General features: G+C 45.6%; 1 protein-coding gene and 2 non-coding genes across 3 annotated transcripts; 2 read left to right on the top strand and 1 right to left on the bottom strand.

Moving 5' to 3' along the window:
* Positions 1-1,093: 1,093 nt before the first annotated feature.
* Positions 1,094-11,412, bottom strand: SIRT4 (sirtuin 4). The gene is made up of 5 exons (XM_036354483.1): positions 11,367-11,412; positions 7,459-7,956; positions 4,499-4,793; positions 4,188-4,399; positions 1,094-1,560 (listed from the first exon to the last, which is right to left on the bottom strand). The coding sequence occupies exons 2-4, from the start codon at positions 7,953-7,955 to the stop codon at positions 4,247-4,249; spliced, it is 945 nt and encodes a 314-aa protein (XP_036210376.1). The 5' UTR covers position 7,956; positions 11,367-11,412; the 3' UTR covers positions 1,094-1,560; positions 4,188-4,246.
* Positions 11,413-16,809: 5,397 nt separating this feature from the next.
* Positions 16,810-16,950, top strand: LOC118678656. Its single transcript, XR_004974953.1, has one exon. It is a non-coding gene; the product is annotated as a U4 spliceosomal RNA (small nuclear RNA).
* A 556-nt stretch (positions 16,951-17,506) lies between these two features.
* Positions 17,507-17,647, top strand: LOC118678655. The gene has a single exon (XR_004974952.1). It is a non-coding gene; the product is annotated as a U4 spliceosomal RNA (small nuclear RNA).
* The last annotated feature ends 951 nt before the right edge of the window (positions 17,648-18,598 follow it).

The raw sequence follows: 18,598 nt of genomic DNA, 5'->3' as shown, positions 1-18,598 counted from the left end.
AGGAAAAGAGCCCGGAGGGCCCCAGCTGGTGCGGCTTACTTGGTTGGGCTTCATGCACCCAAAGGTTGCTGCCCATTCGATTCCGGGTCAGGGCGCATGCCCGGGTTGCGGGCTCGATCCCCAGTAGGGGGCGTGCAGGAGGCAGTCACTCTCACATTGATGTTTCTCTCTCTCCCCCTCTCCTTCTCTCTCTCTAGAAGTCAGAAAAGAAATAAAGAAAAAAGAATTGAGGAAAATCTACTTGGATCCTAGTCCTGGCTCTGAAACTACGTACTATGGCCTTAGGTAAGTCTGGATCTTAATTTCCTCAAAAAGGAATAGAGGGGTGGACTAAATTGCCTCGTTCTGTCATTCCACGCATGACTGTATCATTTCAGGTGTAGAGGAAGGGCGGGGGAGGTAGCAACCCTCTGTGAGCCAGTTGAGGGCAAGAGGTTGTACCTTTGTAGCCTCAGCACCTTAATATAGTGTCTGTCAGTAACATTATGAGATTTGTGGGTGACAATGGCTTGAGATTCAAAAGACCCAGATTGAATACAATTATTGGTACTGACTTTGGATAACTGAGCAAATCTGGTTCAAAATACTTTAGGATCTCCATGTGCAAAAAGCTGGAGTGGGATTTACAAAGCCGTACGCCTCTTCAGAGTTCACTGATGGCCACGGGCAAACCGACAGTTGTGCAGGTGAGAAGAACGCTTTGTTTTCGGATCCTGGTCACCCCGGTTAGCTGAAACCTGCTTCCCAGGCAGGTGCAGGATGAGCGTGCATTGCTCGCCCTAATTGCAGACAAAGGACTGCCCAGCATAGGCTGCGATTCTTCCGTCCGCTCACATTTTGATGAGATTGTGCAGAAAGCTTAACCCGGTACAAGGATTCTTTCTGGCTCATGCAGTCATCAAACCAGTCTTGCTGCTTTCCCCCGCAGAAACAAATCAACTTAAGATCCCACTTGGGAATTCACTGTTTCCTCCCTACAGACCAGGTTCAAGGCAGGAGTCTCATTCGGGCTGAAATGAAGCAGAAATCCCTAGAGAACCATGTCATCCAGTCCCATTTGCTTTTAGCTGATTAAAAAATAGAAACGTACAGCCCACATACCTGGTGTGCTATTTAAAAATGATTCCTTTATTCCTTGGTTAATAAACAATTAATTCATAGCATAAATTATTCCAAATATTCCAAAATAGTTCAGTGAAAGACATTTAACCATTTAGAATTATAAATTAAGTCATTCCCTTCTCCCATTACTCTACACACACACACATTAGTGAGCCCTGCGCTAGTCCTCCAGAGACCGTCCTGACCTACATATTTCCTGGGCCATTTCTTCTGCCTGATGAGATAAGAAGGGACTGAAAGCAGTTTTCCTAGCAGGAGAAGCTGCTGCTTTGAAAAAGTCTTTCTTCAGGGGCGAATCTCATCAACCTAAAGATTTAACTCCTTGGCTCGGAGACCTGCCCACTTCCAGAGGCTGGCGGAGAGGTGCCGGTTTGCTGCCCTCTACAGGCTGCACTCGGGAGCTTCGACTAAAAGAAGAAGGGATGAATCCTTAGGGATCTGAAAAGAAATGCAACACATTGATGCCAAAATAAGGCAAGAGTGGAGTGGGGGAATGATGGGGAACATCAGCTACCATTCAAAGAATTATAGCACTAAAACATTATCGCATGTAGGACACGTAGATATGGCCATTACAGAACAGGATGCAATGAAACACTAGGATTCAATATTTGTAGAAACAGATTTAGCTATGCCAGAATGTTAAACTTTGGTTATCTCCGTGGTGGGATTATGGGTAATTTGTATTATATTCTTTTTATCGGCATCATCTAAACTTCTACAATCAATAGGTGTTATTCTAGTAATAAGAAACTAGTTAAAATGTGTCACAGGGCCCAGCCGGTGTGGCTCAGTGGTTGAATGTCGACCTATGAACCAGGAGGTCATGGTTTGATTCCTGGTTGGGGTACATGCCTGGCTTTCGGGCTTGATCCCCAGGGTGGGGCGTATAGGAGGCAGCAGATCAGTGATTCTCTCTCATCATTGATGTTTCTATCCCTCTCTCCCTCTCCCTCCCTCCCTCCCTCTCTCTGAAATCAATAAAAACTTAAAATAAAGAAGTGCCACGGGGACTTCATGGGTGCTGGTGATGTTCTGTTCCTTGACCTAGAGGCTGCAGGCCTTCACCAAGCGGCCGACTTAGGATACGTGCACTTCTCCGTGTGTCCAGTTCAGTTAGAACAGTTTTTAAAAAATGGTTGTTGAAGTGGAACTCTCACCATTGCTGGTGGCAATGCAAATGGTACAGCCACCTTGGAAGACAGTTTGGCAGTTTCTTACAGAATGAAACATACTTTTTATCATTCGACCCAAGTAGTATATGGGAACTCTTCACTTTCTGCTCAATCCTGTGAACCTAAAACTGCTCTAAAAAATAAAGTCTGTTTTTAGATATACTCACACATGTTACCATATGAACGTTGAAAACAGTAAGTGAAAAAGTCAGACACAAAAGGCTGCATATATATGAAATGTCTAGACCAGCGGTTCTCAACCTGTGGGTTGCGACCCCTTTGGGGTTGAATGACCCTTTCACAGGGGTCGCCTAAGACCATCGGAAAACACATATATAAGTACATATTGTTTCTGTGATTAATCACTATGCTTTAGTTATGTTCAATTTGTAACAATGAAAATACATCCTGCATAGCAGATACTTACATGACGATTCATAACAGTAGCAAAATTAGTTATGAAGTAGCAACGAAAATAATTTTATGGTTGGGGGTCACCACAACATGAGGAACTGTATTAAAGGATCTCGGCATTAGGAAGGTTGAGAACCACTGCTCTAGACTAAGCTGAAACAGAAAGATTCGTTGTTGCCAGGAACTGGGGGGAAGGGGTTGGAGGATGGGGAATGACTGCTAATGGGTACAAGATTTCTTCCTGGGATGATGAAAATATTCTTAAATTAGAGAGTGGTCATTAATGTACAACTTTATGAAGGTAGTAAAAACAACTTAATTGTATACTTTTAAAGGTATGTGAATTATATCTCAATAAAGCTGTTATTTTTAAAAAACAGAAAAGGTTATGGTAGATTTTTGGAACATTTAAATAGCTATGTGCCTACAGTTTGAAAATCATAGTCTTTCAAACAATATAGCTTAATGTACATTAAAAAAGTAAATTCAGCCGGGACCAGTTTGGCTCAGTGGATAGAGCGTCGGCTTGCGGACTGAAGGGTCCCGGGTTCGATTCCGGTCAGGGGCATGTACCTTGGTTGCAGGCACATCCCCAGTGGGGAGTGTGCAGGAGGCAGCTGGTCGATGTTTCTCTCTCATCGATGTTTCTAACTCTCTATCTCTCTCCTTTCCTCTCTGTAAAAACTCAATAAAATATAAAAAAAAAAAAAGTAAATTCAGGCCAAACCAGTTTGGCTCAGTGGATGGAGCGTCGGCCTGCGGACTGAAGGGTCCCAGGTTCGATTCCGGTCAAGGGCATGTACCTGGGTTGCAAGAGCATCCCCAGTGGGGGGCATGCAGGAGACAGCTGATGGATGTTTCTCTCTCATCGATGTTTCTAACCCTCTAACCCTCTCCCTTCCTCTTTGTGAAAAACCAATAAACTATATATTTTTTTTTAAAAAAAAGTAAATTCAGAATGGCCACACATTAAGAAGCCTAGAACTGCCCTAACCAGTTTGTCTCAGTGGGTAGAGCATCAGCCTGTGGACTGAAGGGTCCCAGGTTCGATTCTGGCCAAGGACACACGCCCGGGTTGCGGGCTCCATCCCCAGTACAGGAGGCAGCCCATCAATGATTCTCTCTCATCATTGATGTTTCTATCTTTCTCTCCCTTACTCTCTGAAATTAATAAAAATATATTTTTTAGCCCAAACCGGTGTGGCCCAGTGGGTAGAGCATCAGCCTGTGGACTGAAGGGTCCTGGGTTCGATTCTGGCCAAGGGCACACGCCCGGATTGCGGGCTCGATCCCCAGCAGAAGGCAGCCAGCAATGATGTCTCTCTCTCATTGATGTTTCTACTCTCTATCCTCTCCCTTACTCTCTGAAATTAATAAAAATATTTTTTTTTAAAAGACAAAAAAAAAAAAAAAAGCCTAGAACCTTCTATATTTTGTCAGTGCTCTCAGATGAATGGGAACTGAGAAGGCATTTACCTTTAGCAGCTGGATACACACAAAAGTCCCAGCTCTGGCTCAGGAACATCAGGCCGTGGTCACTGTGGGTCTATTAAAGGCAGCAGCTCCCCACACCGAGAATCCAGCTTCAGGCATGCCAGGTGGTCCGACCGCGTGGGCCCGATGTTCAGTATCGCAATTGGTAACTTCTTCTCCCGGGCAGTGAGGATAAACCTGTAACCGGAGTACACCTGGCGGAGCAGGAGGCGGCACAGGTAAGAGATGCAGGAAGAGATCGCGAGTCGGGAGTCCCGGAGCGGCTCCCAGAGGGGGCAGTGACAGTCAAATACCTGTAAGGACGATCCCACCACCAAGAGAGAGTCGGCTTCTTTGACGCGCCTGTGCACAAAGTCGACCTTGTCGGGGCTCACTGTGTCCCCGAAGAAAACGACATCTGGTTTCAGGGGGCCTCCGCAGCGCGCGCAGGAGGGAACCCGAAAGCTCTGCACCTGCTCCTCCGTGAGAAAGACATCGCCGTCAGGAGCCAGGCCGTGGGCCTCAGCCCTCCAGGTGGGGTTCAGGGCTTCGAAGCGCTCCTGCAGCACCCCACGCGGAGTCTGCTCTCCACAGGCCAGGCACAGGACCCTGAAACCCAAGAGGAGGCTGATGAACGTCTGTCCTGGGGAGGCACATGCTGCCAACGACGGGGCAGCCCCAACTCTTCAGTCCCTCTTTTCCCATCACCCAGTTTTAGGAATATCTTCTCATGACCTCCTTAGCTACCTCCGTTTCTCACCTTCCTTCCGCTGTCGACCTTCAGAACAAGTAATGTACCTCCGTTTCCTTACTAAACCCTCCCTGCTTACTCTTCACCAGCTCATTTTATCCTTAGCACGACTGCAAATTCCCTACCACATAAATGATCTCCTCAGTGCCAAAACCAGTTTTCCCCTCCATTCCCTGTTGTCCTCATCTACTGTAATTATTGCTATCCATCACCATCCTTTCATTTTTTTTAAAAAAAGTGTTTGTTTGTTTTTTAATGTTTTTGTTGAGTTTAGAGAGAGAGAAGCATCGATCGGCTGCCTCTTGCACACCCCCTACTGAGGATCGAGTTTGCAACCCGGGCATGTGCCCTGACCAGGAATTGATCCTGTGACCTCTTGGTTCATGGGTTGACACTCAACCACTGAGCCACACTGGCTGGGCCATCACCACCCTTTCTTTAAAACACTTTCTCCCCTTGATGTCGATGCCATGGTGTCTTCCAGTTCTCTTGGCACCTCTCTTAATCACCAGAACCTGAGCTCTGTGGGGTCTAGAACTTTGAGTCTTGCCCCTTTTGGCAGGACTGCTGCTCATGACCGCTGCTCTATGCCCACTTTCAACCAGCGGTCGCCAACCTTTCGGACCTCACGGACCACCAGTGGCCTAGAACGTGCCCACTAAATAGCTGGTGAAAGAAGGAACAAGAGGTGGTTTACCTGGGTCCTCCTCTGCTCCTCAACCCCCAGCTTGTCTTCTGTCTACGTCCCCCAGCTTGGGCACTCTGTTTCCACTGCCTCAGTGTCTCTATGCAATGGTTTCCTCTGCGTAGGACTCACTCCTGCTCTCGCCCCCAAACTGAAGTCCAACTCCAAGTGTCCTTGGCTGACCTGAGACGTTCACCTCTGTCTTCAACCACCTGCCTCCACCCCCAACTTCCCCATCTCCATCATGTCTCTAGTTACTTGGGCTGAAACCCTGGGAAAAACTTACTCCTTTTACTCGATCTAGTCAACCATCGGATTATGTTGTGGATTTTTTATTTAAAAGACCCCGTCTGCAACGATAAGAAATCTTGGATTTGTTCTAAAATGTTTCTAAGAGTCACGGAGAGAAGGGATAAAGTAGGCATGATAAAAATCTTTGAATCTGGATAATGGTATATGGGAGTTCATTATACTATTCTCTTTACTTTTGTAGATGTTTGACATTTTGGGGGGGACAAAAATCCCCCAAAGATCACTAAGAGTGATCTTGACCTGTGAGGGATGGGAGATGATGGCTAAACACCCCAGGACCCATTCATCATTAGCTCTCTTATTCCCCTGCCATCACCTGAGTCCGGGTCCTTCAGGCTGACCCTGAGCCTCTTCTGTTCCTGTCGGGCCTTCCTCAAATGTTATTTTACCATGTTGCCTCTTGCTCAGAAAGCAGCAATAGCCCCTTTGGTCTCACAACAGTCCGAAACGGCCCTGCATGATTTTCCGATGCACCGTGAGCTGGGTTAGCCTTCCCAGACACCTGATCTCATACCAGTCTCCCCAGAGGCCAGGCTGGTCTCTCCTGGGCTCTGCACCTGCCTTTCACTTAGAAAGCTCTCTCCCCTCCTTTGCCTAATCGAGTCTGAGCCAACCTCAAGCCCCGCCACCCACAAACGCGTCCCCGAGTTCTCCCGTCTTTACTAAGCCTGTGTCTCTGAACTCACAGCTTGTCTATCGAGGACGCCACGATTTACCAGTCCTGTGTGGAGTCGTTGGTCATTACGCGTGTTGTTTTTGGGTCTCCCCCAAGCCGACGACATAGTTCTCACATGTGAAGTAGACCCAGTTTTATACGCTGGTTTTGATCCCTCCACACCAAGTAGCACACAGTACACACCACACGTTGTAGGCACCCAATAAATACTTTATGATTGGCAGGAGGATCTCTGGGGCTAAAGATAAGGCAATGGTCTCCGATGAGCTACCAGCTATTAGCTCCTAGCTACTGCCAGGGCTGCATGTATTCATGCCAGCAACACCTACTGGGTTCTGACCACTACACGCCCGGCTGTAGTGTTCTCTGCGTCTGGGCACCAGAGACACAGCAGTTGGGAGCACAGGCTGTCGTGCTCTGCCCATAGGCCCCGAGGACAGCCACTGCACACGACTTCCTGTGGCCCAGCCAGCCGCCTCTGCAGGAGCAGAGTCAGTGTTAGGGAGTGGATCCCCCCAGCGTGACCTTTGACCAAGGAGGGATGGGAGATGCTGGCTGAACACCCCAGCTGCCCTGACTTCCCGTGAGAACTCTGAAGCATGCTCTCCAGACAGTCAGAGGGCCCAGCAGCCCAGAGCAGTAACCCATTCATTAACGTACCCTTTTGGCTTTCCTCCCTCCCCCATTTCACTTCCCCACTCCCTCAATGAGTTTGGCGAGATCAACTCCAAACTGAACCACTAGCTCCCAAACCCTTTTCTCAAATCGATCGAAGGCAACAGTGATCACGTCAGCCTAGGTCCCTGCCCTTACACATTCCTGCATTCAAGCCTTTCCGACGTTTCCGCACCTGTGCATGCATCCGTGCAGCTCGGTGAGGCGCTGACTCCCCGCCTTGGTGTGCAAGGCGTCCACATTCTGGGTCACCAGCCAGTACAGCTTTCCGAGTCTCTCCCAGCTGCTCAGAGCCCAGTGGGCAGGGTTAGGCTGATGAGAGGAGAACCGAGGCCAGCCCACAAAGTTCCTCGCCCAGTACCGCTGGCGGACTGGAGCCCTCTGCACAAAATCCCGATGCTGGATGGGCCTCCGGTCGGTGCGGGCATAGAGTCCCACCTTTTCAGACCTGTAGTCCGGGATCCCTGACTCAGTGGAGACCCCGGCCCCCGTCATCACTAGGAGTCTCTTGGAAAGAGAGACGAAGCGCTGTAGCTCTTTGACCTTCTCAGGGTCCACAGGAGGACTCGGTGGCACAAATAGTCCAATGGATCCATGTGCGCACTGCTGGCTGAGGTTCAGTCTCCAGCAGCCTTTCGCTGCCCTCAAAGTCAACCCAACATTCATCTTCATTCTAGAGAGAGAGACCTCATGTGAAAAACCAACTGACTGATTGATTGGTTTAGGTATAGTTGAGATTATATATATATATATATATATATATATATATATATATATATATATATATATGACATGTTAGCTTCAGGTGTACAACAATTACTCAGTAATTGGATATATTGTGAAATGATCACCACATGAAGTTTAGTTACATCTGTCACCACACAGAGGTATAAAAATTTTATTCTTGTGGTGAGGAATTTTAAGATCTACTCTCTCAGCAACTTTCAAATATGCACTACAATATTGTTAACTACTGTCACCATGCAGTACATTATTTCCCCATGGCTTATTTATTGCAAAACTGGAGTTTTATACCTTTGACCACCTTTACCCATTTCTCCTCCCACCTCCACCCCAGCCTTTGGCAGCCACCAATCTGTTCTCTGTATCTGTGAACTTCAGGATAGACAAATCAGTTTCTCCCAACAAATAAATTGCAAGAGACAGAGATATAGACATAGGTATACGAAGGGGATTATATAGATTAAAGTATGTGGGCCTTATTTGAGTCCTGATCCAAACAAACTTTTAAAACATGACATTTATAAAATAACTGGAAAATTAAACAGTAACTGGATGTTTGATATTAAGAAAATACTATTAATTATTTAACATATGACAGAGAGTATTTTAAAAAGTCCTCATCCTACTGAGTTATATATCGAAATATTTGGATAAAGTTATATATCAAGGAGGATTTGCTTCAAAATAATATGGGGAAGGTTGTGGAGCAGATAGGAGTATAGAAATGAAACAAGATTAACCAAGAGTTGTTAATTATTAAAGCTGGGTGATGGGCCCATGGATGGGGGGGTCATTATATTATTCTATCCCCACAATAAACATTTTTAAAGTCATTCCTCAGAGGAATGTCTGCTTGCAGATGTCCTAGTATGCTCAGGGCAGTGGTCGTGCAGAAATGCCAAAAGCCGTGAGATGAAGGAAAATGATTATATCTTTTGAATATTTTAAAAGCTTAAGAGATATGATCAGAAAAGTTAGACGAAGAAAAAAAGAATGGAGAAGTGTGAAGAGAAGCTAAAATGTGGAATGCTTGACCTTAAAGGAAGATATTTTAAGACCTCTCCAACTTATATCTGGAAACTGCCAACCCAAAGGATTTTTAATTTTTTTTAATTGATTTTAGAGAGAAACATTGATTTGTTGTTACACTTATTTATGCATTCATTGGTTGGTGCTTGTATTCATCAACCTTGGGATCGAACCCACAACCTTGGTGTATCAGGATGATGCTCTAGCAACTGAGTTATCCGGCCAGGGCCCAAAAGGTTTAATTATCAGCAAACTTTTGCACATGCAAATATTTTAAGAGATGGGTGATGAGAGCCAAGAGCATGACACTGAGAAATGGCTGGAGGATAGGAATGTGTTGGCACTGCGTACAATACTGTCTTCTGGAAGATAATATCTAGATATTAGGACAATGTATTGGAGAGGACCACAGGTTATTACATGTCTAAGAAAGCTGTCCTCACAGACCATAGTATTTTCTGTGGCAGATTTCATGCTTATCAGAACAGCCTATTGATAATGAACTAATTAATGACTTCAGTACCTGCAAGGATGGCCCCAAATAAACAATAATATTTCACTAGAAAGATTTTTCACTAGAAAGGTACGGCCCCCTTCCCTCCACACACCCCTAAAGTGTATTTGTAATCTTACTTTGAAACCCAAATCAATCATTTGTAAAATTTGGGAGCGTGTGAGCTAGCTCAGGATCTGATGACTCAGGAGGAATTGAACACTGGGGCTCCAGGCTTATAGAGAAAACTGACCCTGCTAGGGCTGTGCTGACCCTGCTAGGGCTGGCTTTTCCCCCTTCCCCCTCAACAAAAGATACAATAATCCCGTCCTGGCCCATTTCATGCTACCGATGGTTTAATTACTGGCTAGCAAACTCTTCAATATTTAACACCTGGAACCTCACAAGTGCAAATTGATTCCAGCACACCCTCCTGGGTCCCCTGAAGTCCAACCCGAAGCAACAAGCCTACCTTTTTATTATGTTTTTAATCATCTGTTTTGGTCAAGAAGTTCTAATACCTTCCACAAAATAAAGTCTTGTCTCCACGCTGGACTATTTCATCACAGCCCAAGCCGATCTTATCTTCCTGGCCTCTTAAGAACCTATAACCAGAGCTCTACTCTGCTGTAGCCATCAGATGAATATTAACTTAAAAAAGCGTTCTGTATTTAAGGGAACTGTATATTTTGGCGTTTTTTTTTGTTGTTGTTGTTGTTGTTTTTAAAGAGGAGGCTGTAAAAACATAGCCTATTTAAAAAAGGAGGGAGGATAAAGTAAAAATTGGGAAAGCATATAATCTAAGGCCCTATTGTGAATCTCCCAGTAACACCAGCTGGTCAGACATGAATTCCTTATAAACTTCAAGAAGTTAATGACTTACCTCAATATCCTTTAAATCCCTTAATACCTCATTGTTATTCCATCTATGACTGCATCTAAAGATGTCTCCAGCAGAGGAATATATTTATATTTTAGTTAATACCATCCCTTGGGGAACTTTGTGTTCCATAACCCCACATCCCATCTTCTAAATTAGAATTACCTTATTTCTTTATTATTATTAGGTTTTAATCCTCACCTGAGGATGTTTTTTTCCCCATCAATTTTTAGAGCAAGAGAGAGGGAGAGAGAGAAACATCGATGTGAGAGAGAACAATGATTGGCGGCCTCCATTCAGCCCTGACCGGGGATCAACCCCGCAACTGAGGTGTGTGCCCTGACTGAGAACTGAACCTGCAACCGGAACTATCTCATTTCTTCATATGCTAAGGAAGCACATTTGAGTTCTAGTATGCCAGGTGTTAATAAAGTTGTTTGCTCAGACTTTTTATTTTATTAATATAATTAAGCACACGCACGCCTCTTGTGTTTCGTTTCCCCCATATTATTTTAGTTTACTCTCAGTTGCCAACAGCTACTTGCATACAGCAGGGAGTCGTGAAACCTGGCCAGTCATCATACCCGCGTGTCCGCTTTCCAGCTGTAAAAACAAGGCGCTGGCATTGTTTGATGGAGGACAGACATCCCCTACTGACGTGCGCCCCGTATGTACACATTCCTTTAATTCGGATTTCCAGATCCGGATTCAGGACCCCGATTTCTCCTTGACACTCCACAGCAGCGTGTGAACAGCTCAACAAATGCAGGGTCCTAATTCCTGAGACCCGGGGCTCGGGAAGCCCCGCTGCAAACACGCCCCATTAGAACGGCTGCGCTGTCCCAGGTCCCACCGAAGCGCAAAGAGGAGGAATGTAATCCCTTATAAGAAACCCGCAACCTCTAGCAACCTCGCAGCCCGCAAGGAGCTCACTTACCTTTCACAGCCCAAGGGACACTTCAAGTCCGACAGCGGGACTGCCTGGCCACATCTGCATTCTGGGTAATGTAGTTTCCGAAGCTTAAATAACGCAAACACTACAAGTCCCACAATCCTCTGGGTTTCACAGTTGAGATAACCAGGTTGTCCAGGTGCGCCCCCTGGGGGCTCTTCGTGGTCAGAAGTTTTGAACCTTCCTCGTGGAGGTGCTGCTCTCACCTAAGCAATCCCATACATTGTCCTCCCCGAGAAGTATTTGCAGCGTCACACCAAGGTCTTTAAAGTGCAAAATCACGGAATCGCCGCACACTTTTTTTATTCATAGACGCGTGTCCCCCTCCAGCCCCGACCTGGGGTCAGTAACTTATTTGTCCGGCTTCGCGGAGGCTCCTCTGGGTTTGTCCTCAGGTGGTCTGTGGGTGTCTTTCAGAAAATGGTTATTTTATATGATTTGTCATGGAATTTGTTCTAATAAATCATTCTATCACGTGGCAAAAAAATATAATAATAAAGTGCAAAACCATACATCCAAACAGCCCTTAGGAATTCATTCTCTGTTTTTGTTTATCCTCACCCAAGGATATTTTTTCCATTGATCTTTATTTTTTTTATTTTGAAATATATTTTTATTGATTTCAGAGAGGAAGGGAGAGGGAGAATCATTAATAGGCTGCCTCCTGCACGCCCTCCACTGGGGATTGAGCCCACAACCCCAGCATGTGCCTTTGACTGGAATCAAACCCGGGACCCTTCAGTCTGTAGGCTGACACTGAGCCAAGCCAGCTAGGGCTCCATTGATATGAAGAGAGAATGGAAGGGAGGGGGAGAGACAGAGAGAAAGAAATATTGATGTGAGAGACACATCAATTAGTTGCTTCCAGATTGAACCTGCAAACAAGTGCCCTTCACCAGAATTGAACCCGAGATCCTTCAGTCTGAGGGCCGAGGCTCTAACCCAGCCATGGGCAAACTACCACCCGAGGGCCGGATTCGGCCCCTTTGAAATAAATAAAACTAAAAAAAAAAAAGACCGTACCCTTTTATGTAATGATGTTTACTTTGAATTTATATTAGTTCACACAAATACTCCATCCATGCTTTTGTTCCGGCCCTCCGGTCCAGTTTAAGAACCCATTGTGGCCCTCCAGTCAAAAAGTTTGTGCACCCCTGCTAACCAGTGAACCAAACCAGCTAGGGCTGATTCTCCCTTAAGATAGAAACCTTAATAATAGTTCTAGATTTGGACCACCCTCAACCTCAGTGTTTATGATCCTTTCCACTCACTGTGACAGGGTCAAGTTCCTACCTTGCTGTGGGTTGTCAAGCACATTCACAAGTACCTGAAAATGTGATGTTTTTACATATTCATGAACAACTAAAGCCAACTCTAATATACAGGGACTCATGTGTCTACCCACTTGGCGTCTCCAATTTTATTTTCCAGCTTGTGTGTTATTAAGTTAACCAACACAAAGCCTGGTTTTCACTCCCAGGGCTGATTGAATTGGTCTGGGGAAACGCCTGGGGCATAAGTCGGCTTTCAAACTTCCCAGTTGTTTCAAATGTGTGGCCCAGGAGAACCTCTGCTCTATAGCATCACCAAATAAGACGGCAATCAATTTATAAGCGTTTTAGGACATAATTTCAGGGCAGTTAGCAGGGACCTTGAAGACCACCTGTGGAACCACTTCCCCCAGTTTAAGATAAGCTGAAGCCCCGAGGAAGGCTATGGGAGATGGAGTCTGACTCCTGGTCTCTCACTGAATGTGCGGAGGTAAATACTGGAAAAGTTACGAGGGCGGTCGTTTGGGAGCAGTGCGTCCGGCAACTGCTCAGCTAGGTCACTGGGCTGGAGAGCCACCTGACATGGACAGCCTTTGTGCCTGCCTTAACCTGCCAATGCTGGCTGACAGAAAGGACCAAAATGCAGACTGGAAACTTTTACCAAGTCAAAACAGTTGTCATCCAGAACATTTTCTGCACACGTGGGTGTTTGATCAAAACCATGGAAATGCCCGAAAAGTGACATTCCTCCCACCCCAGCCACATTTTATGATGAAATATTTCAAACCCATGTTACTTTTTCAATTCTCCAAGCGGGATGAGCATTTTTGATGGAGACTGGATAGGAATATACAACTATTGTGCTTTCAGACCCCAAAGAATCTAATGTTCTGGAGAGAAGTTAACTGAATTTTCCATTTTCTCCTAGCGCTGGAAAGTTATCTGTGGCGGATGAAGTCATCCAAGACAGCTGGTGAAACACAATTTCCCTTGATAGCTACTGACAGGATGTAACGAGCCACCCAATCACGACATTCTCAAGGGCTAAGTCCTTTTTTTCTCTTTCTTTTTAAAGATTAATTAATTTTATTTTTTATTATTTGTTTTAGAGAGAGGAAGGGAGGGCAGAGAGAGAGAGAGAGAGAGAAACAGACCAGCTGCCTCCTGCATGCACCTGATGAACCCGCAACCTGGGCATGTGCCCCAATCAGGAATCAAATCGGCGACCTTTCAATGCAGGAGACAACGCTCAACCTACTGAGCCACACCTGCCAGGGCTCCTTTTATTTCTCACAACTCCACCACACCAGAAATGAATGACTAAGTCAGTGACTGTATCAAAGCAAATTAATCTAAATTAATCAGATTGTTAGTGTTGTTTTATCTGCTGGTTTTTCTTATCCGGGCATTCATATCTGGGTGAAAAAAAATTAACTATACATCAGCATCATACAAGCCTTTTTTAAAAATACATTTTTATTTATTTTAGAGAGGAAGGGAGAGGGAGAGAGAGATAGAAACATCAATGATGAGAGAGAATCATTGATTGGCTGCGTCTCGCACGCCCCCCACTGGGGATTGAGCCCGCAACCCAGGCATGTGCCCTTGATCGGAACTGAACCTGGGACCCTTCAGTCTGCAGGCTGACGCTCTATCCACTGAGCCAAACCAGCCAGGGCACATATAGGCTTTTAAAGATGTCCATTTTTGCATCCAGATGCCAACTACATGAATGAATATTCACTGAACAGCATTTTAAATGTTTCGTGTTTGAAATTTTTTAATAATAAAATGTTGAGGAGAAGGTTTCTTTCTCAGAGACTACTATTTGCATCTTAACGAGTAGCAAAAGCCATAAGTATTCTGGAGGCTATAGCTCAGGGAGGAAACAAATCCAGATAGCAGTTTCTAGCAGCTTTCCACTTGCAGAGGGAACACAGGCAATGAGTGAGCGTCACTTCAAACTTCGTGAGCTGTGAACATTGCTGTGGAAATAGCTTCTTCCTTTCAGCCTCTTTCTTCTAAATTAAGATGTCCACAGAAAACTCCTTTGTGTTAAACATTTAAGTAGTACATGATCCAGAAATTCCACTTCTAGGTATATACACACAAAAATTGAATACAAGGACTCACACTGACACCTCTATGCCCGTGTTCCTCGGAGCGCTATTTACAAGAGCCAAAAGGTAGACGCTCAGTTGGTTTAGCGTCCTCCCACGCACTGAAAGGTCTCTGGAGGGATTCCGGGTCAGGACACATGCCTGGGTTGTGGGCTCCATCTCCAGTGGGGGGCATGTGGGAGGCAGCCCGTCGACTTCTTACATATCAAGTTTTCATTCTCTCTCTCTCCCCCTCCCTTCCTCTCTCTCTCTAAAATCAACAGAAACAATTTTTAAATTTTTTAAGTCTTTATTGTTGAAAGTATTACCTAAGTCCCCCATTTCCCTCCCATTGACTGGTTCTAGCCCACCCCTAGCCCCCACCCCAGGCCTTCACCACCCTGTCTGTGTCCAGGGGGTGTGCATATATGCATACAAGTTCTTTGGTTGATCTCTTCCCACCCACCTACCACCCCCGCCTTCCCTGAAATAAAAACGTATTTTTTAAAAAGGTAAAAGCAGCCCTAGCTGGCTTGGCTCAATGTATAAAGCATCGGCCTGCAGACTGAAGGGTCCCAGGTTTGATTCTAGTCAACAGCACATGCCCCGATTTCGGACTTAATCCCCAGTAGGGGGCGTGCAGAAGGCAGCAGATCAATCAATGATTCTCTCTCATTGATATTTCTATCTCTCTCTCCATTCCTCTCTGAAATAAAATTATATATATATATAATATATATATTATATATAAAATATTTAAAATATATTTCTTTAAATATATATTTTATTTTTTAAAAAATATATTTTATTGATTTTTTACAGAGAGGAAGGGAGAGAGATAGAGAGTTAGAAACATCGATGAGAGAGAAACATCGATCACCTGCCTCCTGCACATCTCCCACTGGGGATATGCCCGCAACCCAGGTACATGCCCTTGACCGGAATCGAACCTGGGACCCTTCAGTCCGCAGGCCGACGCTCTATCCACTGAGCCAAACCGGTTTCGGCTAAATATATATTTTAAAAGGATTACATTTTTAAAAAGATAGAAGCAAAAAAAAAAAAAAAAATGATAGAAGCAATGCATGCCCATTGTAGAATGAATAGGTAACAAAATTCCATACAACAGAGTATCAGTCATAAAATGAAACTGAAATATACTACAGCATGGATGGACATTAAAAACGTTATGAGCCGTAACCGGTTTGGCTCAGTGGATAGAGCGTCGGCCTGCGGACTGAAAGGTCCCAGGTTCGATTCCGGTCAAGGGCATGTACCTTGGTTGCAGGCATAGCCCCACTGGGCGGTGTGCAGGAGGCAGCTGATTGGTGTTTCTCTCTCATCGATGTTTCTAACTCTCTATCTCTCTCCCTTCCTCTCTGTAAAAAAATCAATAAAATATATATTTTTAAAAATTATGAAACAAGCCAGACACAAAAGGTCAAATATTGGATGATTCTGCTAATGTGAGGTACTTAGAATAATCAAATTCATCGAGACAGAAAGTAGAATAGAGGTTGCCGGGGGTGGGGGGAGGAACCATGGAAAGTTGGTGTTTAATGGGTACAGAGTTTCAGTTTGGGACGATGGAAAAGTTCTGGAAATGCACAGCAGTGATGGTTGCAAGCCATGTAAAATGTACGTGATGCTACTGAACTGTACACTTAAAAATGGTTAAAGTGGCAACTTTTGTTACGTATATTTTACCATAATAAAAACATTTTATTTTGGAGAGGACAGTTACACTGTGAATTGGGAATCCAGTGAACAGTACCCCGACCTTGAGCCCGTTTCTCACCCGTCCCAATTCCCCGTCTGCATTAGGTTACTAGCATGTCCCCTCCCATAATGCTTTGCTTCATTCTCCACCAAAATCTAGTGAAGTGAAATAAAGCAGAAGAATCTTCAGAAACAGCCTATGCGTTTTCGAGAGATCCTAAGGTGGCGGTATAATTTCCAACCGAACAATAATGGAAAGTTCTTCCATGAGCTTCAAACTCGCCTTTTTGAATTAGGAGCCTTGCTTACAGGGGACGATGAGCAGGGGAGGCGCTCGCCAGCTTTGCGCAGTGGCAGTATCGTAGCCAATGAGGTTTATCCGAGGCGCGATTATTGCTAATTGAAAACTTTTCCCAATACCCCGCCGTGACGACTTGAAATATAGTCGGCACTGGCAATTTTTGACGGTCTCTACGGAGACTGAGCTTTTCGGTTGGAAGAAAAGAACCATCTTTTCTGTAGTTGCTAGGATAGGTGCGCAAGTTGCCGTCGCTTTAAAAAGTTTCTACCTGCGAAGAGCGGCCTGGCCCTGCTGTCTCTGGTCCACGTTGCATCTCTTCGTCTTTGCAACGCCAACACCCGAGGTGCGGCTGCTCCGGAAATGCTCCCTCTGGCCCCGGCCCCGGGCATCTGCGCCCGCGCCCCCAGCTACGTGTTGCTCTTCGGCTCACCCTCGCTGTCGCTGGCTTCCCGCCGCTCCCTTTTCTCCAAATTCAAGTCATTACGGTCATCTCTGTGACGTTATGCTGATTTGCATAAAATCCCCCAGCATCCCCAGCGAATGTACGCTCATTCCCAAAATCTGGACGTTCTACGCGAGATGGTCCCACAACAAGAAGCCTCCCGTGCAGACGGGCCTGAAATGCAACTGCTCCGAGGGGACCGGGTCAGACCCACGAACTCGCCGGCAGGTGCTCACCCTCAGCGAAAGGTGGTTCCCATCTGCCGGGGAATGTGGCTCGCGCTCATGGTCGACAGCTTTGCGCAGTGGCAGTATCGTAGCCAATGAGGTTTATCCGAGGCGCGATTATTGCTAATTGAAAACTTTTCCCAATACCCCGCCGTGACGACTTGAAATATAGTCGGCACTGGCAATTTTTGACGGTCTCTACGGAGACTGGATCTGAGCTGTTTTAAAGAGAGTATGTCAGCTTCCTGCTTCTTAAGTACACGTTTCAGGCCTTAAAAGCTGTTCTACCTGGTTTCCGTGTGTCTTTCTTGTCTTCCTGGTTAGTCTATGGGTGGCGTGGTCTCCAGGAGCCTGGCTTTACACCCCCCAGACGTTTCACAGCTGGGCGTGTGCGGTGGGTGGTGGCAGTCTCACCTATACACCAAAACTCATCCCTACTGGTCGGTAGGCAACTCCTTTCAGCAGGGTTCACAGCGTCGCAGATTTGGAAGGTATCGCATCCAAAAGTGTTGCCGATCTAAGAAGAAAAAAAAGGTAGCCCAGGTTGCCCTGGCTGGGTTGCTCAGTGGTTAGAGCGCCGGCCCATAGCCTGAAGGGTCTCGGGTTCGATTCCGAGGCGCGAACGTTGGTTGCAGGCTCATTCCCCGGTCGGGTTGGGGCGCTTGCGGGAGGCAACAAATTGCTGTGTCTCTCTCACATCCATGTTTCTCTCTGTCTCTTCCACTCCCTTCCATTCTCTCTACAAATCAATGGGAAAAATATCCTCCCCGGCGAGGATTAGCAGCAACCAAAATGGTATATCATTTTTGATTCATTCACACCAGATAAGCTAGTCATTTTTTAAATTTGACAATCTAAGGCAGTGGTTCTCAACCTTCCTAATGCCACGACCCTTTCATACAGTTCCTCATGTTGTGGTGATCCCCAACCATAAAATTATTTTCGTTGCTACTTCATAACTGTAATGTTGCTACTGTTATGAATCGTAATGTAAATATCTGATATGCAGGATGTATTTTCATTGTTACAAATTGAACATAACTAAAGTATAGTGATTACTCACAAAAACTATGTAATTATATGTTTCCCAATGGTCTTAGGCGACCCTTATGAAAGGGTCGTTCGACCCCCAAAGGGGTCGCGACCACAGATTGAGAA

Source organism: Myotis myotis, unplaced genomic scaffold, assembly GCF_014108235.1.
Source record: "Myotis myotis isolate mMyoMyo1 unplaced genomic scaffold, mMyoMyo1.p scaffold_m19_p_20, whole genome shotgun sequence".
NCBI lineage: Eukaryota > Metazoa > Chordata > Mammalia > Chiroptera > Vespertilionidae > Myotis > Myotis myotis.
This window is presented reverse-complemented; position numbering and strand designations above follow the sequence as displayed.

Coding starts and splice junctions, on each gene's coding strand:
- SIRT4 (XM_036354483.1), bottom strand. CDS start 7,955: ATGAAGATGAATGTTGGGTTGACTTTGAGGGCAGCGAAAGGCTGCTGG. Junction 4,794..7,458: donor CTGCACGGATGCATGCACAG/GTGCGGAAACGT, acceptor CTTGGGTTTCAG/GGTCCTGTGCCTGGCCTGTG. Junction 4,400..4,498: donor TGGTGGGATCGTCCTTACAG/GTATTTGACTGT, acceptor CTGCTCCGCCAG/GTGTACTCCGGTTACAGGTT.